Source organism: Haliotis cracherodii, unplaced genomic scaffold (assembly GCF_022045235.1).
Source record: "Haliotis cracherodii isolate W230 unplaced genomic scaffold, xgHalCrac1.p SCAF_14, whole genome shotgun sequence".
NCBI lineage: Eukaryota > Metazoa > Mollusca > Gastropoda > Lepetellida > Haliotidae > Haliotis > Haliotis cracherodii.
Window position 1 is genome coordinate 30,368,013 of NW_027266269.1, and position 19,803 is coordinate 30,387,815.

The following is a 19,803-nucleotide window of genomic DNA, read 5'->3' on the forward strand; positions in this document are numbered from 1 at the left end:
GTTCAGGCGTGCGTTTTGGGGTAACTTTTTTCCATCTCCTTCCACCTTGAACGTTTTTTGTTTGTTTTTTAAAGTCATTCATTTTTCCAGTTTCATGAAATCATCCAATCAGTGTTCCACAGGCATAAACAACATGTTCTTCCACTTGAATGACAGTGTCAACATACACAGACCTATTGATGTTTGACCCGTGAAGATCCGCGGTAGACTAGGTCTTCAGCAACCCATGCTCCAAAGGCTCGGCAAATACCGATTAACTAAGACTTGGTTGATATTTCCCATATTAAAAAACACTCGTGATGAATCTCCTATTTATAACATATTATACATACAAATAATCTTATATATAACATATTACACGTGTGACATAACCTTACATAACATTGTACACATATGACATAACCTTACATGTAACATATTGCACATCGACATTACCGTATTAATAACATTGAACACGTGACATAACCTTACATAACATTGTACACATATGACAAAACCTTACATGTAACATATTGCACATCGACATTACCGTATTAATAACATTGTACACGTGACATAACCTTACATAACATTGTACACATATGACATAACCTTACATGTAACATATCACACATATGACATAACCATACTTAACACATTGTACACGTGACATAACCTTACTTATAACATGTTACACATATGACATAACCTTACATGTAACATATTACACATGTGAAATAACCATACTAAACACATTGTACACATGTGACATAACCTTACTTACAACATATTACACATATGACATAACCTTAAAGATCGTTCTGACGTGACCCGTAATGGGATTTCCTCAGATCTTTGTTTAGCGGTAGCGAGAACTAGGATCTGATATTTAATGAGATTGTAGTAAATCTTGAAATTGAGCATCTCGAAAGTTCAAATTACTAGCTTGAAATTTCAAGGTAAAAAACGTTTTCTAAACTCAAACGGCCCTAAAAGGCTGAAACTAATTCAATGTGTTGTAATTGAAGGGTTGGGGAGCTATAGAAATGTCTCATTTCCATAACAGAGTAGCATTAGTCAATATATTCTTTTATTACAGGGGGCACGGGTGGCCCAGTCGTCTAAGGCGCCGCGATTCGCTGTGCAGAGTTGCGTCCCCTGGACACGCCAGAAACCTATGATTCTGGGTTCGAATCCCGAATCGCCCCGATTATGTTTCTAGGTTTGTCAGCACCATACCGGTGCTCGTGGGTTTCACCGAAGTGGTAAACGTCTGAGACGTGCATCACTTCGGGCTTTCCTCCCACATTAAGCTGACACGCCGCGATATAACTGGAATACTGTTAAAAGCGGCGGTTAAACCCAACTCACTCACTCACTCACTTTTATTACAATTTATAAAATCATTTATTGTATTTTTTCACTGAAACTGCTTATGTCCCATAGCCCATTGCTAGGGATGACGGGAATATCTCAACGTCATGCTGAAATTTCATAACCTCACATATACAGTGAACCCGTGAAGATTCGGGGTAGAATAGGTCTTCAGCAACCCACGATTGTCGTAAAATGCGGGCTATACTTGTCGTAAAAGGCGGGCTATACTTGTCGTAAAAGGGGGGCTATACTTGTCGTAAGAGAAGCCACTACTCTTTTGAAAATGTAGACAAAGCAAATCTTTGGTTTCACATTCTGTTGCATTTGAGGTGAAGGTGAGGTGAAATGGGGTTTAACGTTGCGTCCAAGATTATTGCACTTGTATAGCGACGTGCATGCACGTGTGTGTGTGTGGCTGCTTGTACTAGTCCGGACTGATGCCGATTTATAGTGCTAGCCCACTGAGATACCATGCCGCAGTTTAACATGAATACCCCACTCAAACACAGTACACTGACTCCGAGCCGACCAGTCCTTGCTTTAGTCCCTTAATGCCGAGCGCCAGACAGGGTAGCAACAAGTACCATCTTTAAAGGTCTTATGGTATGATGCGTCCGAGGATCGTACCCCGAACCAACCCGCATGAGCTTGCAGCATTGTGTTTTTATTATTATTATTATCATCATCATCATCATCATCATTATTATTATTATTGTACTTAAGGCCTCGGAACAATTTTCAGGCAACTTTTGGGGAAGGACTTTGGTCTTTAGAGGTGAGACATGTTGATCAAGGTATTATGAACAAAAGAAACTATAGCTGTTTATTTCATCATATTTTTTTATTTTCAAGTTTGCAAATAATTTTACGCTATGAGAAAGAAATTTCAATGCTCAAATTAGATTATAGTGCAAATTCTGAATTAGCCCCAGTGCTTGGAGACCGCAGTTCTCGCACAACGTTCAGTTATTCAAAACTTATACAGTGTGTCAGAAATGTACACTTACGGGCAGAGACCTTGCGAAAACCGAGTTGTATAGAACTGGTTGCTGTGTGAACGCCAAATTGCATCTTCACATCGTGCAACTAATTGCATACACACAAGTTGTACTGCGTGAGTGAGTGAGTGAGTGAGTATGGTTTTACGCCGCTTTAAGCAATATTCCAGCCATATCACGGCGGGGACACCATAAATGGGCTTCACACATTGTACCCATGTTGGGAATCGAACCCGGGTCTTCGTCGAGACGAGCGAACGCTTTAACCACTAGGCGTGAACGCGTGAACGCCCCATTATTGGAATATGATATGCATGATGACAATCGGTCATATTAGAATAATCATAAAGTTGATGAAAATGTAAACAAGCATATCAAGTTTCAATGGATTTCAACTAAACTGTAATTGACTGCATGATATATTCATATAAATCACAATGGAACCCAACATCATAATTTGTGTTTTCTTCACATGAAGGCTTTCATAAATTATCTAATACACACAGATGTTCACATACGTATTTGCTACATTTATGTTTATATAAAACTTTCATAAATGTAAACCAATTTCAATGTTGGCTCTTTTTGAGAAGACAGGTATTTCAAAACAATGATATATTTAGCCCTAACAGCGACATAGAAACCAACAGTTTTAGTGAGTGAGTGAGTGAGTTGGGTTTAACGCCGCTTTTAACAGTATTCCAGTTATATCACGGTGTGTCAGCTTAATGTGGGAGGAAAGCCCGAACTGATGCAGGTCTCAGACGTTTACAACTTCGGTGAAACCCACGAGCACGGGTTTGGTCTTGACAAACCTAGAAACATAATCGGGGCGAATCGGGATTCGAACCCAGAATCATAGGTTTCTGGCGTCCCCAAGGGACGCAACTCTGCACAGCGAATCGCGGCGCCTCAGACGACTGGGCCACCCATGCCCCCACTAACTGTTTTAATCTACTGGTCCTTATAATGATAACATAAAGCAAAATCCTTAAAAATGGCAAATTTCCACTAGTCCTTGTGATGCCTTAACTATTGGGTAGTTTGGCAAGGACAATAAGACTTAAGTACTGTTGGAAATGCTAGAAAACAACTGCTTTTTGCCTGTTAAAAGGAATATAATTTTTCACAGAAATTATTGAAAAATCGAGTAACTACCGATCGCCCTACCTGTCGTTTGAAGTATTTCAGTCACAGGGAGTCCTATCGACAAGTTTACAGGAGACAATTTCGAAAGAAAACAGGAAGTTTATTTATTCCAAGTCCAATGATGACAGTCTTAAAAGGACTGTAGAAATATGTGCACGTGACTCCGTTATAATGATAATAATGTAGTCTTCATAAAACATCTAATCCACACACAAAAATCACATATTACTTTACAGATAATCCTGCATCGATTCATGGATCTATGACTTCACATGTGATGCGTTCGTGAGCATCAGTTCACACAGAATACAAGAATAAAGTCACTCTGTGGACACATTTCTTCTTAACGTACATACTGCCCTATATGTTTTTAGGTTCGCGGTGAGTAGGTACTGATCCACTGCTACTAGCGGACATCCACTGGTTCTTGATCCATGGCTATAGCTACAAGTCGCGATGTTTTAATATATTTCAATGTGCACAGTATACTGACTCCGAGCCTCACTCTTGTCTTTTTAAACAGCCCATTGGCGGTGGGGTATCCTAGTGGTTATTTAAAAGCGTTCGCTCGTCACGCCGAAGACCCGAGTTCAATTCCCGACATGGGTACAATGTGTGAAGCCCATTTCTGGTGTCCTCCGACACGATGTTGCTGGCATATTGCTAGCAACGGCGTAAAACCATACCCACTCACTCTAACAGCACATATCTGAAAACAAATGCGAAATTGAATGGTACAATTACACATTCATAACAATGCAAATGTCCATTAACAGGAAATATTTCTTAACTATTTTGAGTATCATCAGTTGTATACGGTCATACGAAATGCACCCAAGAAATTTAGCTTTTACCTATTTCATATCATCATGCTTGACAGATTTTTTCAGATTTATTTCTATTTCGTTGTGGAGTGTTTCATATAGCCTATACTTTGTTTTATATACCGTGTCTGTAGATTTTACCAAACTGAATGTTATATATATATTTCATATCATTTTCGTATTACTCAGGATACCGGTTTTCGCTATTTCATAATTCATACTTTAGATACCGGAAGCGGAAGTGTCGGAGCGCGGCATGAACGAAAGTAAACGCAAGTTCTTGTGAAAACGTGCTGATACTTTCTCACAATGTCACAAACACCGAAACCAATGCAGGTAGTTCTTTCTGGGCGTGTGTATTGTTGGTCCGCTGCTTTCCTCCAAACATCAAACTGCTTATTTAGAAACGTTAATGACAACCAGTATACGACATTGATGATTGAGTCAAATATTCTCGCTGTGGTTTGGCTAGGCTAGGCTAGGCTGTCGTTTATTTTGCACCCAGGATAATGAAAGAAGAAAAATACTGAATTTGATGAAATATATCTTATTTCGACTTGGGTGGTAAATAAACAGAAAATATGTTTTTGAACAGTACGAACCATCACCCGTTTCACGAAGCAGAGACACGAAATCAGTCCGACAGTCAAGACATGACCCCACGTCACGATAACACCACTTTCACAAATCCTATTCAGACTGTGGTGGCAGATTACCCTTCGTATTTACCTGAGTTTTCTAAAAATATTTCCCGTTGGTTTTTGACTGAATAGTTGATATCACCATATTCCCTGATTATTTCCCTATCTGTAAAAGGCGACTAACGGGATCGGGTGGTCAGGCTCGCTGACTTGGTTGATGCATGTCAATGATCCCAATTGCATGGATTGATGCTCATGATTTAAATCACTAGATTATCTTGTTCAGACTCGATTATTCACAGACTGCCGTCATATAGCTGGAATATTGCTGAATGCAACATTTAACAACAAAACAAACATAAAATTTCCTATCTACACACACTTCTCAAATTTTTATTGAAACAACATGAGCAAATAGGTTAGCTGTTCACGTCATAATACAGGTAATCACATGGTGTGCACATGAGATAGATTTCTATAGTCTGTTTCTGCATGGGTTTTCCACTAGCTGTAAGCCTGTATGATGTGTTGGTACTCTCTGCCACTACTGACATCGAGGGGCGATCGGGTGGCTTGGTGGTTAAAGCGTTTGCTCGTCACGCCGAATACCTGGGTTCTATTCCCGACATGGGTAGAATGTTTGAAGCCCATTTCTGGTGTTCCCCGCCGTGATATTGCTGGAATATTGCTAAAAGCAGCGTACAACCACACTTACTCACTCACTTATTTGTGTTTGCAGCAGGGCGACAGGGACAAAGAAAAGAAGAAGAAGGAGAGCATCCTTGATCTGTCCAAATACCTGGACAAGACCATCCGAGTCAAGTTCAGCGGCGGGCGAGAGGGTAAATACGGCTGAATTATTTTGCTGTTCCAGTTGATAGAAATTCTTTCTTCTCAAAAACATTCTATCATAGGAAAAAGAAATTAAAATGTCTACTGACCCTAAATGTAATAAGATGTCTTCGTTTCAAGCCCTACTGCTGTTGATGAATAAAAATATTTGCTGTATTTACAGTGTAATTGTATTGTTTGTTTTCAGCTGCAGGGGTGCTGAAGGGGTTCGACCCACTCCTGAATCTTGTACTGGATGGCACGACAGAGTATCTCCGAGGTAACAGACTTGTAGTTCTACCATTGTGTCTACAGTCATAGTGCATGAGTTGAGTTTCATGACACGTGGACAGTTCAGTTCTATTTGTTCAGTCATTTCTACTCTAAAATACTAACCTTGTCGGGTGGTCAGACTCGCTGACTTGGTTGATGCATTTCATCGTATCTCAATTGCATGGATCGATGCTCATGATGTCTATTGGGGCGGTCAGGTAGCCTAGTGGTTAAAGCGTTCACTCGTCACGATGAAGACCCGGTTTGATTCCCAACATGGGTACAATGTGTGAAGCCCATTTCTGGTGTGCCCCACCGTGATATTGCTGGAATATTGCTAAAAGCAACGTAAAATCATACTCAGTCACTCACTCATGATGTCTATCACCATGATCACTGGATAGTCTGGTCCAGACTCAATTATCTACAGAACACTGTAATATGGCTGAAATATTACTGAGTTCAGTGTTAAACAATAAACAAACAAAGAATGTCTGCAAGTTCCGGCCACTACAGGGTTTGCACAGCTGTGAATGTAACCATATCCAACATGTCCAATGGAAAGTACTTGATTCTAACATTTTACCTTCTAAGTGCTGGAATCTTAATGACAATCCTTGTAAAGGAATGTAAATAAAATCGGTCTAATTATAACAAAATCGCTACTGAAAATTATTGTCGATCAAGTTTTCACTTACAACATAAAAAACACTGTCCTCTGTTAATTTATGGGTTATGTGTGTTTATTTCTTTGTGCATTGTTTTTCTGATTATAGTTTAATTAGTGTTATCAGCGGCAAATCAATCAGAACAAGGTTATGAATGTCAGATCATTCCCTGACAGAAGCAGGGCAGAAAGTGTGCTTCAAATTGTGTTTAAATCATGTGGAAGTATGTTTTAATCGCTCTTGGGTTTCAAAGTACAAGTAGGTACATGAAACAAAAGACAGAAACTGTGTTACTGCAGGAAGGATTGATATTGGTAGATAGTGGGCACCTTAAATAAAAACATGAAAAGATTTGGAAAATATCTGTTGATGCTGCAAATCCTGGATTCGACTGAAATCTGCATGGCAGTTTATGAAACGGATGTCAATTTCATTACGCGATTTAGATTAGTCTATGCATAGACACGTTAGTCCAGCTAAAAGATAACTCCATAATACCAGTCTAGTTCGGCAAGGGTGGAAACTGGAGTTTTATAGTCAGTTAACTCCCTAGCCTCGGGAAGATAATGGATCAAGGATATTCATCATGATAGAATGGAATCAATGCATATGTAATACACAGGTTAATCAGGGATTATCTACACCTACTTAGAGGCCAGTGTCAGTCAGAATGTCAATATTGGAACCAAACATTTCCTAATTCATGTCATGTATAGCCAGGGATGCGTTGTTTTTGCCGATCGGACATTTGTATTTTGGTCACGTCCACCTCATATTTGACAGTTACTGTTGGAATAAAATAGTATAAGAATAAAATCAAGAGTCACTTTCATAACATATACCATATTTTCGTGGGTATACTGCACATAAAAAACCACAATGAGTCTTAATGTTTATTCCCCAATGCAAACTAATGACACTATCATGATCATGTCATATGGAAATACCATGTCAACAAATCCATACTGAATTCTGCAAGTTAATCCTGTTATTACACTATCTGGTTATAAAAAGTGTTCATCGTAAATACAGACTTGTTTGTAATCTATTTTAATTAATTTATTCAAATTTCAATCAATATTGTTAACATACATTTCGTCAAAATCGTGTTTGAAGTGATCGGAGGATCACACAACTCACCGTTATTTACAGCAACCATGGTCAGATTACCTAAACCATGTATACTGACTTCTTAAAATGAACAGAGAATGGATACATTCATCATAGATGCCACACTTTAACTCATTAAAAGTCATATTTGTTGTAGTTTGACTTATATATGCCAACATAACGTTTTTGCAATGTAGGAAGTCTCCACAAGGACGGGTCAAATTGTTCCATACGTACGAAATATCTGGCAAAAGCAATTAGCGGTTTCAAAGTGCGACTCTTGGTGTGAAGTCCTTGAAAATTCCTGCTGTCAAATGTTGTTACCCTGCCTGGTGCACGGCATTAAGGGGATAAAACAAGGACTGGTCGGCTCGGAGTCAGTATACTGTGTCTGAGTGGGGTATTCATGTTAAACTGCAGTATGGTATCTCAATGAGCTAGCACTATAAATTGGCATCAGTCCGGACTAGTACAAGCAGCCACACACACACGTACATGCACGTCGCTATATAAGTGCAATAAACTTGGACGCGACGTTAAACCCAATTTCACCTCACCATACTAGGATTAATCCTGGTTGTTCAATGTGTTGAGCAAACACTAGTACCACGGGTGGCCCACTTGCACAAAGCGATCTTAGTGCTAAGATGATCTTAACTCCCATACTTCAACATAGGCTTATAATAGTCTTAGCACTAAGATCGTTTTGTGCAAGTGGGCCACCCGTGCCCCCACATTGAAAAGGGATTGCCTTTTTTATGTGCAGTATACTCACGAAAATATGGTATATGTTATGAAAGTGACCCTTGATATTGGTTGACATTTCTTATTCCTGCATTTCACAGATCCAGACGATCCATTCAAGCTGACGGAAGACACCCGCCACCTGGGGCTGGTTGTGTGTCGAGGGACGTCGGTGGTGTTGATATGTCCATCGGACGGAATGGAGGCCATTGCGAACCCTTTCGTTCAGCAAGATAGCTGAACGTGGACCTCCCACTGGACTGTTGTATACTGGTGCATTGTGACAGGGAATCTATTGCAGGACGTTTTATACTTTTCATTGGAAATGTTGGTTACCATGGTAACAGATATTGTTGAAAGATTCTGAAAGGAGGGACGGGCTCGGCCAGGATGCAGGATACCATGGAGACAGATAAACTACAGTTGCTCCTCGAGCATTGAATGATGGAAATCTCTGCTCCTTTAGACGCTGAATTGTTTAAGAAAATTTTTATGGGAGTGGTGCACTTCACAGGGCGCACTTTTTTGGCTTTCAATTAGCGTTGCGTGGAGGATCGACTTTTGTGAACTGTACGGCTGTAAAGACTGCAGATGGCAATTAGCAACTTTGCCACTAGTTCAAAGCTTGTCTCCAGTAAATAATTTTTGGTTTAATAGGTTATCCTTGTGATTGTCCAATACACTAAAATCTGCTATGAATGTGCTTCTTGAGCTTCTAGGCTCAATATATTGTCATAGACTGGATGATATGCATCTTGATAGAAAGATCGGGATTCCGAACTCAATATGGTAGCCCCTAACACTTTCCATATAAGGAGGTCATGAGACCCAACCTAAGTGTATCGTACCATTGCAGTGTACAGTTATAAATCATTACCTATTGAGCAGTTTCTGAGAGGCTATTATTTCTAAAATTCGAAGGGGCGGTCGGGTAGCCCAGTGGTCATGGTGGTTAAAGCGTTTGCTAGTCACGCCGAAGACCCGGGTTTGATTCCTGACATGGGTACAATGTGTGAAGCCCATTTCTGGTGTGATATTACTGGAATATTGCTAAAAGCGGCATAAAATCATACTCACTCACAAAAACCCAAAACTTTCTTAATTAGTTTCTGATTTTGTTTGATATGCTTGAATCGCAAAAATCATGCAAGCAGACAGACTGAAAAAATCCATTATGATTTTCTCCATATATATATGACATAAAACGTGGGTTGCGCTCAGGGAAGGGGAGGGGCGGTCAGGTAGCCTAGTGAAGCGTTCGCTCGTCATGTCAGGTTCGATTCCCCACATGGGTACAATGTGTGAAGCCCATTTCTGGTGTCCCCTGCCATGATATTGCTGGAATATTGCTAAAAGCGGCGTAAAACCATACTCACTCTCTCATGGAAGGGGATTATGTGTGAATTGGGGAGGGGGGCTAACATTATGTACATGATTTATTTCCTTGTAATCATTTCAACTATTTAATTAGGAATCTGTGAAGAAGTAAGAAACATGATTGTGTTGGCGAGGACAGAGATTATCATATTGTCCTGCAACTCGGACAGTTGACATTGTTGATATGTTATTTTGTTATTGATGACTTCATTTCTAGGAGACTGTGTCATGTTAAGCCTGGAGGGTTGGTGTTAAAATAACCCGTTGGCCTTGAAAAAACAGATGAGAATCATGTTTCTTCAGTAAATATTAATATTGTTTTCAAACTTTTCTTCGAAGGATTTTGTTTGTGTGCAGTTGAAACTTATAAATATAAAAGTCTAACTTTATTTTATTTGATATGAAAATGTTCAAGTGAATTAACATTGTTTATTATTATTCCAAATGGATATCGCAGACCGATGTGATGTCATTGGTTACCATGCCTTAATCAAATAACATCACTTGTCTCTCCACATGGGTACTTGCATCCCCTGGGCACGCCAGAAACCTATGATTGTGGGTTCGAATCCCGGTTCGCCCCGATTATGTTTCTAGGTTTGTCAGCACCATACCCGTGCTCGTGGGTTTCACCGAAGTGGTAAACGTCTGAGACCTGTATCACTTAGGGCTTTCCTCCCACATTAAGCTGACACGCCGTGATATAACTGGAATACTGTTAAAAGCGGCGTTAAACCCAACTCACTCACTCACTCCACATGGGTACAATGTGTGAAGCCCATTTCTTGTGTGCACCACCGTGATATTGCTGGAATATTGCTAAATGCGGCATAAAACCATACTGTCACTCGCTCACTAATCTATCTGCCACTGAAGCTGGTTAACTGTACTTGTTACACTCAAGACACTGGTTATTAACTGAAAAAGTAGAAAGAATGATTTTGAATGGTAAATAAAACCTCTTCCTCGTGGTTTGGGCATCAGATGTATCAACGCTTGTCTGTAAAGTTCAGGATTCATCAGCAAGACTTGGAATTTAAACTTTTATCGACTCGTGTTGATATCTTTGTTATCAAAAGACACTTGGGTGAGATTCTCTATGGCTTGCACCGGCAGAGGTGTTTGGTGAGCGCAAGTAGGTTACATTTGATACAGGCATTGAAAGTAGGGGTCTCTTGTGCCCCGTCCACATACCATGTAATGTTCAATAAACCATCTTCACTTTGGCATCTTTGTCGTCTTGCTCAACTTGACAACCCATGGACTTCCTTTAATTGTGTCCAGTCGTATAAGTTGCCGCAATCCGCTGTACAGAGTTGCGTCCCTTGGGCATGCCAGAAACATATGATTGTGGGTTCGAATCCCGGTTCGCCCTGATTATGTTGCTGCGTTTGTCAGCACCATACCCGTGCTCGTGGGTTTCACCGAAGTTAAACCTCTGAGACCTGCATCGCTTCGGGCTTTCCTCCCACAGTAATCTGACATGTTGTGGAACAAAAGCGGCGTTTGACCCATCTCTCTCTCACACAGTTACTTCCCTTTACATGCACATTGCTTTACTCCGCAACCCGTGTTATGTATATAGTAATGGCGGCAATAGGAGTTTGTATGCTTGTTTATGTAGGGAGGCCCTTTCCCATGTTGATGGTACACAACTGTTTATTTGGTTATATACTAGTTTGAACACTAACATTTTGTCTGTTTGTCTGTTTGTTGTTGAACGCCGAACTCAGCAATATTCCAGCTATATGACGGCGGTCTGTAAATAATCGAGTCTGGACCAGACAATCCAGTGATTATTATGAGCTTCGATCCATGATGACGTGCATCAACCAAGTCAGCGAGCCCTACCACCTTCATGTGGCTTGAAGTGTTGGTTATAGATGAGGTGATATGGGGATAAACATTGCTTTCAAGATTATTGCACTCATAGAGTGACGTGATTGGGTGTCTGCTTGTACTAATCCGGACTTAAGTCGGTTTTAGAGTGTTTTGTTGGTTTGTTGTTGAACGCCGAACTCGGCAATATTCAAGCTATATGACGTTGGTCTGTAAATAATCGAGTCTGGACCAGACAATCCAGTGATTAATATGAGCATTGATCCACGCAATTGGGATACGATGACGTGCATCAACCAAGTCAGCGAGTCTGACCACCCGATCCCGTTAGTCACCTCTTACGACAAGCATTGTCACCTTTTACGGCAAGGATGGGTTGCTGAAGACCTATTCTACCCCGGATCTTCAAGATACCATGCCGTAGTTTTAACATGAGTACCCCACTCAGACACAGTAAACTGACTCCGAGCCGACCAGTCCTTGTTCTAGCCTCTTAATGCTGAGTGCCAGACAGGGTAACAACAAATACCATCTTTTAACGTCTTTGGGTATGACACTGCAACCTTCCACTCCCTCGGAGACCACCTCCGTGGTCTAGTGGTCGAGTGTCCGCCCGGAGAGCGGAAGGTCCGGGGTTTGATCCCCAGCCGCGTCATACCAAAAGATGTTAAAAGATGGTACTTGTTACCCTGTCTGGCGCTTGGGATTAAGGGGCTAAAACAAGGACTGGTCGGCTCGGAGTCAGTATACTGTGTCTGAGTGGGGTATTCATGTTAAACTGCGGCATGGTATCTCAGTGGGCAAGCACTATAAATCGGCATCAGTCCGGACTAGTACAAGCAGCCACACAAACACACATGTACATGCACGTCTCTATATGAGTGCAATAATCTTGGACGCGACGTTAAACCCCATTTCTCCTCACCTCCACTCACTGGGCGGATGCTCTATCCACTTGACCCAAGGCGGCCTTTGTTGGTTTAAAGTTGCCCCTACACTTGAAAGAGGTCACATGAATTCAAACTTGTGTTCTGGTTCAGCCTTAAAGATAGAGACAATCCCTTGACAAAAACAACAAAAGACAAATAATTTTCTAGTGGTTTATTGCCTCACTGATTGGCTAATCAATGTTCGTGTGGGTTCTCATTGGCTGACAAGTTATACTACATATCACAAAGACCACCATTTGTCATAGCGTCATCTCTAACATGGCATCTACATCCAAATTTATTATTCTAGTTACCAAGTCACTTGGAGCCTCGGCTCCCAGTCTCTATAAGCTCTGACGCTAGCAAAAGACATGGCTACACATGGATTGAAATATTCACAGATATTAAGTAGACACTTGCATCATAAAATGATCAGGTTTTTGCAATAAATAGCACACTCTCATACATAAAAGCTGACCTTGAACCAAATATGTACAACCAAACAGAACATTCTCCTTGCATTCAATCCTTAAAAGTGTGGAATACATGACATCCTTATACAATTTTTACATCATTACTATTCAAGGTCAAGGATGTCTGATGCACAAGATACTACTAGATCATAATATTCTACTTTCCTTTCAACTACTTATATTAACAATAGGCATATTCAATAGTTTATGGTGAAATTTACGAAAATTGTGATTCTATTGACAAACTGTGTGTGATGATATAAAAATTATTTCAATCGCATAATTATGATTAAAAAAGTTGGTCTAACCTTTGGACTGACATTCAACATCAAAGTCTGACATCTCTAAATACTGGCGTCATTATGAAGCTAATGAAGTGACTAATTAATCAATTATTGTTTTTTCTATTTGATTCAGAATACTTAAAAAGGAAAACAAAAGAGGTTGTTTGTCAGAGTGCAAGACTGCACCATGGGACTATACATAATTGTGTTCTATTTATTCTGTTCAAAACAAGCACAGTGGGCATGTTAAGTCATGTCCAACAAACATTCATTCTAATCCCAGGAATGATAATGTGTTTTACAAAACATACTATTCTACTCAACATTTATTATAGGGGTATGATTAACCAAATTGATACCTCGTAAGGTGGATGGCCTCAACATTTGATAGGGGTATAATTCACTTAATTGATACCCTTAAGGTGCATTGCCTGAACTCAATATTTGAAGGGGGTATGATTAACCAAATTGATACCTCAAAAGGTGGATGGCCTCAACATTTCATAGGGGTATAATTCACCTAATTGATACCTTGTACGGTGGATTGCCTGAACTCAATATTTGAAGGGGGTATGATTAACCAAATTGATACCTCATAAGGTGGATGGCCTCAACATTTCATAGGGGTATAATTCACCTAATTGATACCTTGTACGGTGGATTGCCTGAACTCAATATTTGAAGGGGGTATGATTAACCAAATTGATACCTCATAAGGTGGATGGCCTCAACATTTGGAGGGGTATAATTCACCAAATTAATACCTTGTACTGTGGATGGCCTCAACTTGACATTTCATGGGGGTATAATTGGCTAAATTCAGTGAGAATCAGGAAGAGGCATCATCTCAACATTTGAAGTGTTCCAGAAATGCTTCTATGTCACCAGCGTACTTATCAAACATGAGTAGTATACTGATATATTGCCTACATGCTAACATCATTATCACAAAGACTATGTCCTAATTTGTCCTGTGCTCTTGTGTGTACCTTGTTTGTGATGGGTGACATGAATAGTGGTATGGAAAATAGTTTTACTTGTTCTAACATGGCTTACAATAGTGAAGAGTGTGTTCTACAAGCGATCATGTTACTGAGGCTACCTGAAGTCAATGCAGCTCGAGTTTAAGCAATATTCCATTTGACAGGACACAAACGATGGGCCTGACACTATTCAAGTGGGGATTCGAACCCAGGCCTGCAGTTTTATAAGTAAACTCTTTAACTATTGGGATACCAGGAAGTACTGATATGAGGAGTGCTAGTGCTAAGATGGTGTGGTGCAGCTCTATGTGTTAATGAGTGAGTGAGTATAGTTTTATGCTGCTTTTAGTGAGAGTGAGTATGTTCTTACGCCGCTTGTAGCAATATTCCAGCAATATCACGGCGGGGGACACTAGAAATGGGCTTCACACATTGTACCCATGTCAGGAATCGAACCTGAGTCTTTGCTTAATGAGCGAACGCTTTAACCACTAGGCTACCCGACCGCCCACGCTGCTTTTAGCAATATTCAAGCAACATCACAGCAGGGGACACAGGAAAATGGTTTACACATTGTGCCTATGTGGGGAATCAAACCTGGGTCTTTGGCGTGATGAGCCAACGCTTTAACCACTAGGCTACCCCAACACCCCTCCAGATATCAGATCATTCAAGATAATCAGAACACGGTTAATAACAGGGGAGAGAAAGTAGGACAGAACAAGATGGCTATGTCTCATGCAGAAACACAGCATACATAATGGAATGCATGATTGTGAACGTTGCCTTTGGGAGCACCAGCTTCATACAATGATTTTGTGTTAAGCGCTTTTAATATTCTAGCCAATCAAGACATGAGTGAGTATGATTTTACACCACTTTTAGTAATATTCCAGCCATTTCACGGCCGTGGGTCCCTTTAAAGAGTTTCAGGAATTGTACCTATGTCTTCTTGATGAGCAATGAGTTCTGGCTGACTTGTCCAGACACAGAAACGGAACTGTGTATTTGTTAATCACTGCAATTTTATCTTTTTAAATTAACAAAATTGCTTTGAACATTTTCTTTTGTCGTAGTAATATAATGAGCTTGGCCTAATGCTAAATACAAGTTTCAAGGTATGATTAATATCCCTTCTCAGAAGCTAGTCTTAGAACTAACCTTGGTTTCATAAAGATGGTTTCACAACCAAATGGACATTGGAATAGGGTGTAAAAGTAGGTTATATGTAAATATAGGACTCATTTGAAATGAAATAATAAGACTTCATGAAAAATAAGAAAACAAGTATACAAAATAATGTATTTTGATTCCAAGGTGGTAACATGTGGAACTGGTTACCATGGTTACAAGGTCTTGGACGCACAGCATGCCATACTGGCTGGATGAAAGATACCCCAAAACACCATTGTAGGTATTTGTTTAAAAGATTCTTGCTGTGGTTTTGAGAACCTGAATTATTATTAATAAAGTTATCAATGACATCTTTTAAAAAATCATTATTCATTAAAAAAAATAATCAGCTGTGATGGAATGTCACTGGAACCAGAGGACATTAAAGCTTTGATCGGAATTAAATACATAATTTCAAAAAAATAATTTTGAATGTGGTATCTGATCACATTTGTAAAGGAATGTTTGAGGAATTAACAGTGATAATAAGATGAGAATATGGGAAAAGATATGACATTCTGATACTTTACAAAGAACAAACGAGGATACAGGGCGCTGTTCCACAAAACGATCTTATGAGTATGAATGTCATAAGTTTATGTTAAAGTATGGGAGTTAAGATCACTTTGGGGAATGGGATCAAATATTAAACACCCAATAGTAAATAAACTAATCATTCAATATTTCCAAGGTGAGACTAGAAAGTTTTTTTCAGTAAATGATATTTTTCACCATATATTTTACATAAATTACATTTTCCCAAAACATTAATTTAGTATAAAGATGGTTATTTGTGTTGTTAGTAGGTATTTTTATCTTAATTTTCCCAGATAGTTGTCTGTGATTGAGTAACATTGATACATGTGTCTTGGGAACATGTGACAATAAATGTTTTATAGTGAGTTATCTCCCTTCTTTGGTCAATGAAAAGTGTACCAATATAGCATATATATATATATCATATTCGATGTATCAATATTTTGTAATTACAATGTGTGTCTACATTTCATCCCTCACTGGTATACAGAATTAGAAATAATTCAGCAAGTTTGTCATAATTAAGCCAGACCAATTGGCTTCCTAGTTCTACAATTGTTTTTGAAAAAAACAAAAAGACATTATATTCATTTTACCGTATTCGGCGTAATAAGCATCCGGGGCGCTCTCAAAATTAGAAATAGGGTGAGAAAAATGATACAATGAAATGATACAAAAGAAAAGTATGTGCTTATCATACGCAACATACATTTTCCAGAAATTATTTCTCATAATTAAGGGTGCAAATAACACACAAGTGCACATTATACCCGAATAAATAAGTCTTGTGAACATTGATCAATCTGAAGGGGTGCTAACTGGGATTGTTCACTAGCCAATATATTAACAAACATCGCCGTGGGCACTTACTAGAGCAGGGCGCTTATTACGTCGAATATGGTCATTCTTTTTCACTTTTTCATAAATGTTTTTTTCAATAGGATCTATTGAGCACAGAATTTACATTTTTACTTCGTTTTATATTTTGATTGTTGATTATTTAAAAAAAATAGTTTTGGGGGTGGGGGATAGATATTGGCCTGGCCTAAAAATCATAATAAATACATGACCAGATACATATTTTTGACATTTCCTTGAGACAGTCAAACAAGCAACACTGTGACTTAGCATTAATTTGTTGGTTAACCTAAAGAACAATCTCTTCCCAGATACAATCACAGTCTATGATTCCCGATCTGTGTGTCATTTCAACTATGAATACCGCATAAAACAGTTTGCACATGAGCTGTACAAACAGGAATCTTACACATTAACATACATGTGTAATAAATAACCAACAACTATCAACAATCAGAAATGTACAACCAATGAACACACAGCACTGCGGTGACAGGTGGGACATACGAAATATACACCATGGCATGTCAATTTCAACTGACAGGCGTCAAGGTTTAAAAGTCAGTTATGTGAATAGAGATCTCTTGTAAATTACTGATTCTCATAATTTTTTGGACATTGTGGAAAAACATAATTCAGTGATTAATCAAAGTGTTATACCACTCAACTTTTGATAGAGATATTTTTTCTTTCCATCATACACATCTGATTATCCCTTTCAAAAGTTGAGCAGTATATAAAAAGGTCCATGGGTATTGATAAGGGCTGTGAAAAGGGACCCTAAATTTAAAAAAATAAAATTTCAATGAAATTATTTTCCAATTTTGTCAGAATCAAAATTGTGTGTTCTCGGCGAGGTCTCCTTGTGCAAAAAAGACTAAATACATTTTGAATATGATGTTTTGAAGAAACATAACTTGCGGTGGTATGGTAGATTTCAGTCATGATTCAAAAGTCAACAACAATAAATTTGACATATACACAATTCTAGCAGTTCCAATGATCCTGCAGTTCCAACACCGACTTGTTGTCGATACAGCATATATACACTACAGTGACACACGAATGGTTACCATGGTTACAGGGGATACGATACATAGGATACAACTACATTAACCCTTTAAGTATCACCATTGAGTCGGGAGCATCATAAACAGGGAGGAAGAATAGCACAATGGCAGAATTGTTTCTTTTATCATTTCGGCAGTCAGTTTTCTTTGAAATAGAGGGAATTGTTACTCATCATGTTCATTCTGTTTGTTCAATATTTGAGTCTGAATCAGACAAACTACTGGTTGACATCCTGAGCATCGTCCTATGTTTGTCGGGGTACAATGACATGCAACCAACAATGCCATCAATTCTGACTGCCCGTTTCAGTTTCTTAAAATCTTAAAGTATCCACATTGTAATAAAGTGCCGTGGAAGTATTCTAACCCAGGTCCCAACAGTGACCACATTCATGAAGGGATTCAAACTCGGTCTCTGGTAGGACAAACGAACACATGTACCGCTGGGCTACCACATACTTTTCTATACAAAAATTCCCTCCCTTTGTCATGTGCACTGTGTTTACCAAGAGATAATGTTTAAAATGTTCGCATTAAAGCCAATTTGCCCAAAATAGAAACAGTTTTAACTTCCTTAAAATCATCATTTTCATATTAATTATCATCATTCATTCATCTTGCTGATTCCTTAACGGGTTAATGCAAAACGAACATGTATGATATGATCATCAACTGAAAGAATCATAGAATCAAAGAACCACTGCTGTAATCTCAAATATAACAATTGTATACACTTTATAATTTATACATGTTCTAGCAGTTTAATATGAGATAGATCGTTGACAAAGCTTAACTGTTGATCTATTGCACAATAATTTGTCAGACACCAGCATGACTTGTTTGCACAATGAACTCATTAATATTTGAGACTTCACTGATTCAAATCTGTGTGTTGGTACATACTGCACAAAGCTAAACATGCAATATCTCCGACACAGCCAATAAAGACTTTAACCAGTTTTAATATTTACTAAATATCCACAGTAACTGAAACAGTGCATCATGGGTACAACCATCCCTATGTCTATACATGTCCATGCAACACCATATCCCTACGTCGGTTTACTATATAGTCGGACAACAGCGTCTACAGTGGAGTCTGCAAATCGGAAGTTAAATCCTGCTAATCGGAAGTTAAATCCTGCTTATCCACAGTGAAATCCTGCTAATCTGCAGTGGAATCCTGCTTAATGGCAGTTAAATCCTGCTAATCGGCAGAGGAATCCTGCTTATCCAAAGTGAAATCCTGCTAATCAGTAGTTAAATCCTGCTAATCTGCAGTGGAATCCTGCTAATCGGAAGTTAAAATCCTGCTAATCTGCAGTTGAATCCTGCTTATCTAAAGTGCAATCCTGCTAATCTGCAGCGGAATCCTGCTTAACGGCAGTTAAATCCTGCTAATCTGCAGTTGAATCCTGCTTAACAGCAATTTAATCCTGCTAATCGGCAGTGGAATCCTGCTTAACGGCAGTTAAATCCTGCTAATCGGCAGTGGAATCCTGCTTATCTACAGTGAAATCCTGCTAATCTGCAGTGGAATCCTGCTTAATGGCAGTTAAATCCTGCTAATCGGCAGAGGAATCCTGCTTATCCAAAGTGAAATCCTGCTAATCAGTAGTTAAATCCTGCTAATCTGCAGTGGAATCCTGCTAATCGGAAGTTAAAATCCTGCTAATCTGCAGTGGA

General features: G+C 39.2%; 1 protein-coding gene across 1 annotated transcript; it reads left to right on the forward strand.

The window, feature by feature from the left end:
* Positions 1–4,571: 4,571 nt before the first annotated feature.
* On the forward strand, positions 4,572–9,643 carry LOC139461186 (U6 snRNA-associated Sm-like protein LSm7). Its single transcript, XM_071242780.1, has 4 exons — positions 4,572–4,663; positions 5,708–5,810; positions 6,008–6,079; positions 8,696–9,643. The coding sequence occupies exons 1-4, from the start codon at positions 4,637–4,639 to the stop codon at positions 8,833–8,835; spliced, it is 342 nt and encodes a 113-aa protein (XP_071098881.1). The 5' UTR covers positions 4,572–4,636; the 3' UTR covers positions 8,836–9,643.
* Positions 9,644–19,803: the final 10,160 nt, after the last annotated feature.

What these genes read in the sequence shown, in the direction of transcription:
- LOC139461186 (XM_071242780.1), top strand. Translation starts at nt 4,637, where the DNA reads ATGTCACAAACACCGAAACCAATGCAG. An exon ending in AAACACCGAAACCAATGCAG is followed by an intron (nt 4,664 to 5,707) that starts GTAGTTCTTTCT and finishes TTGTGTTTGCAG; the next exon opens with CAGGGCGACAGGGACAAAGA. An exon ending in CACGACAGAGTATCTCCGAG is followed by an intron (nt 6,080 to 8,695) that starts GTAACAGACTTG and finishes TGCATTTCACAG; the next exon opens with ATCCAGACGATCCATTCAAG.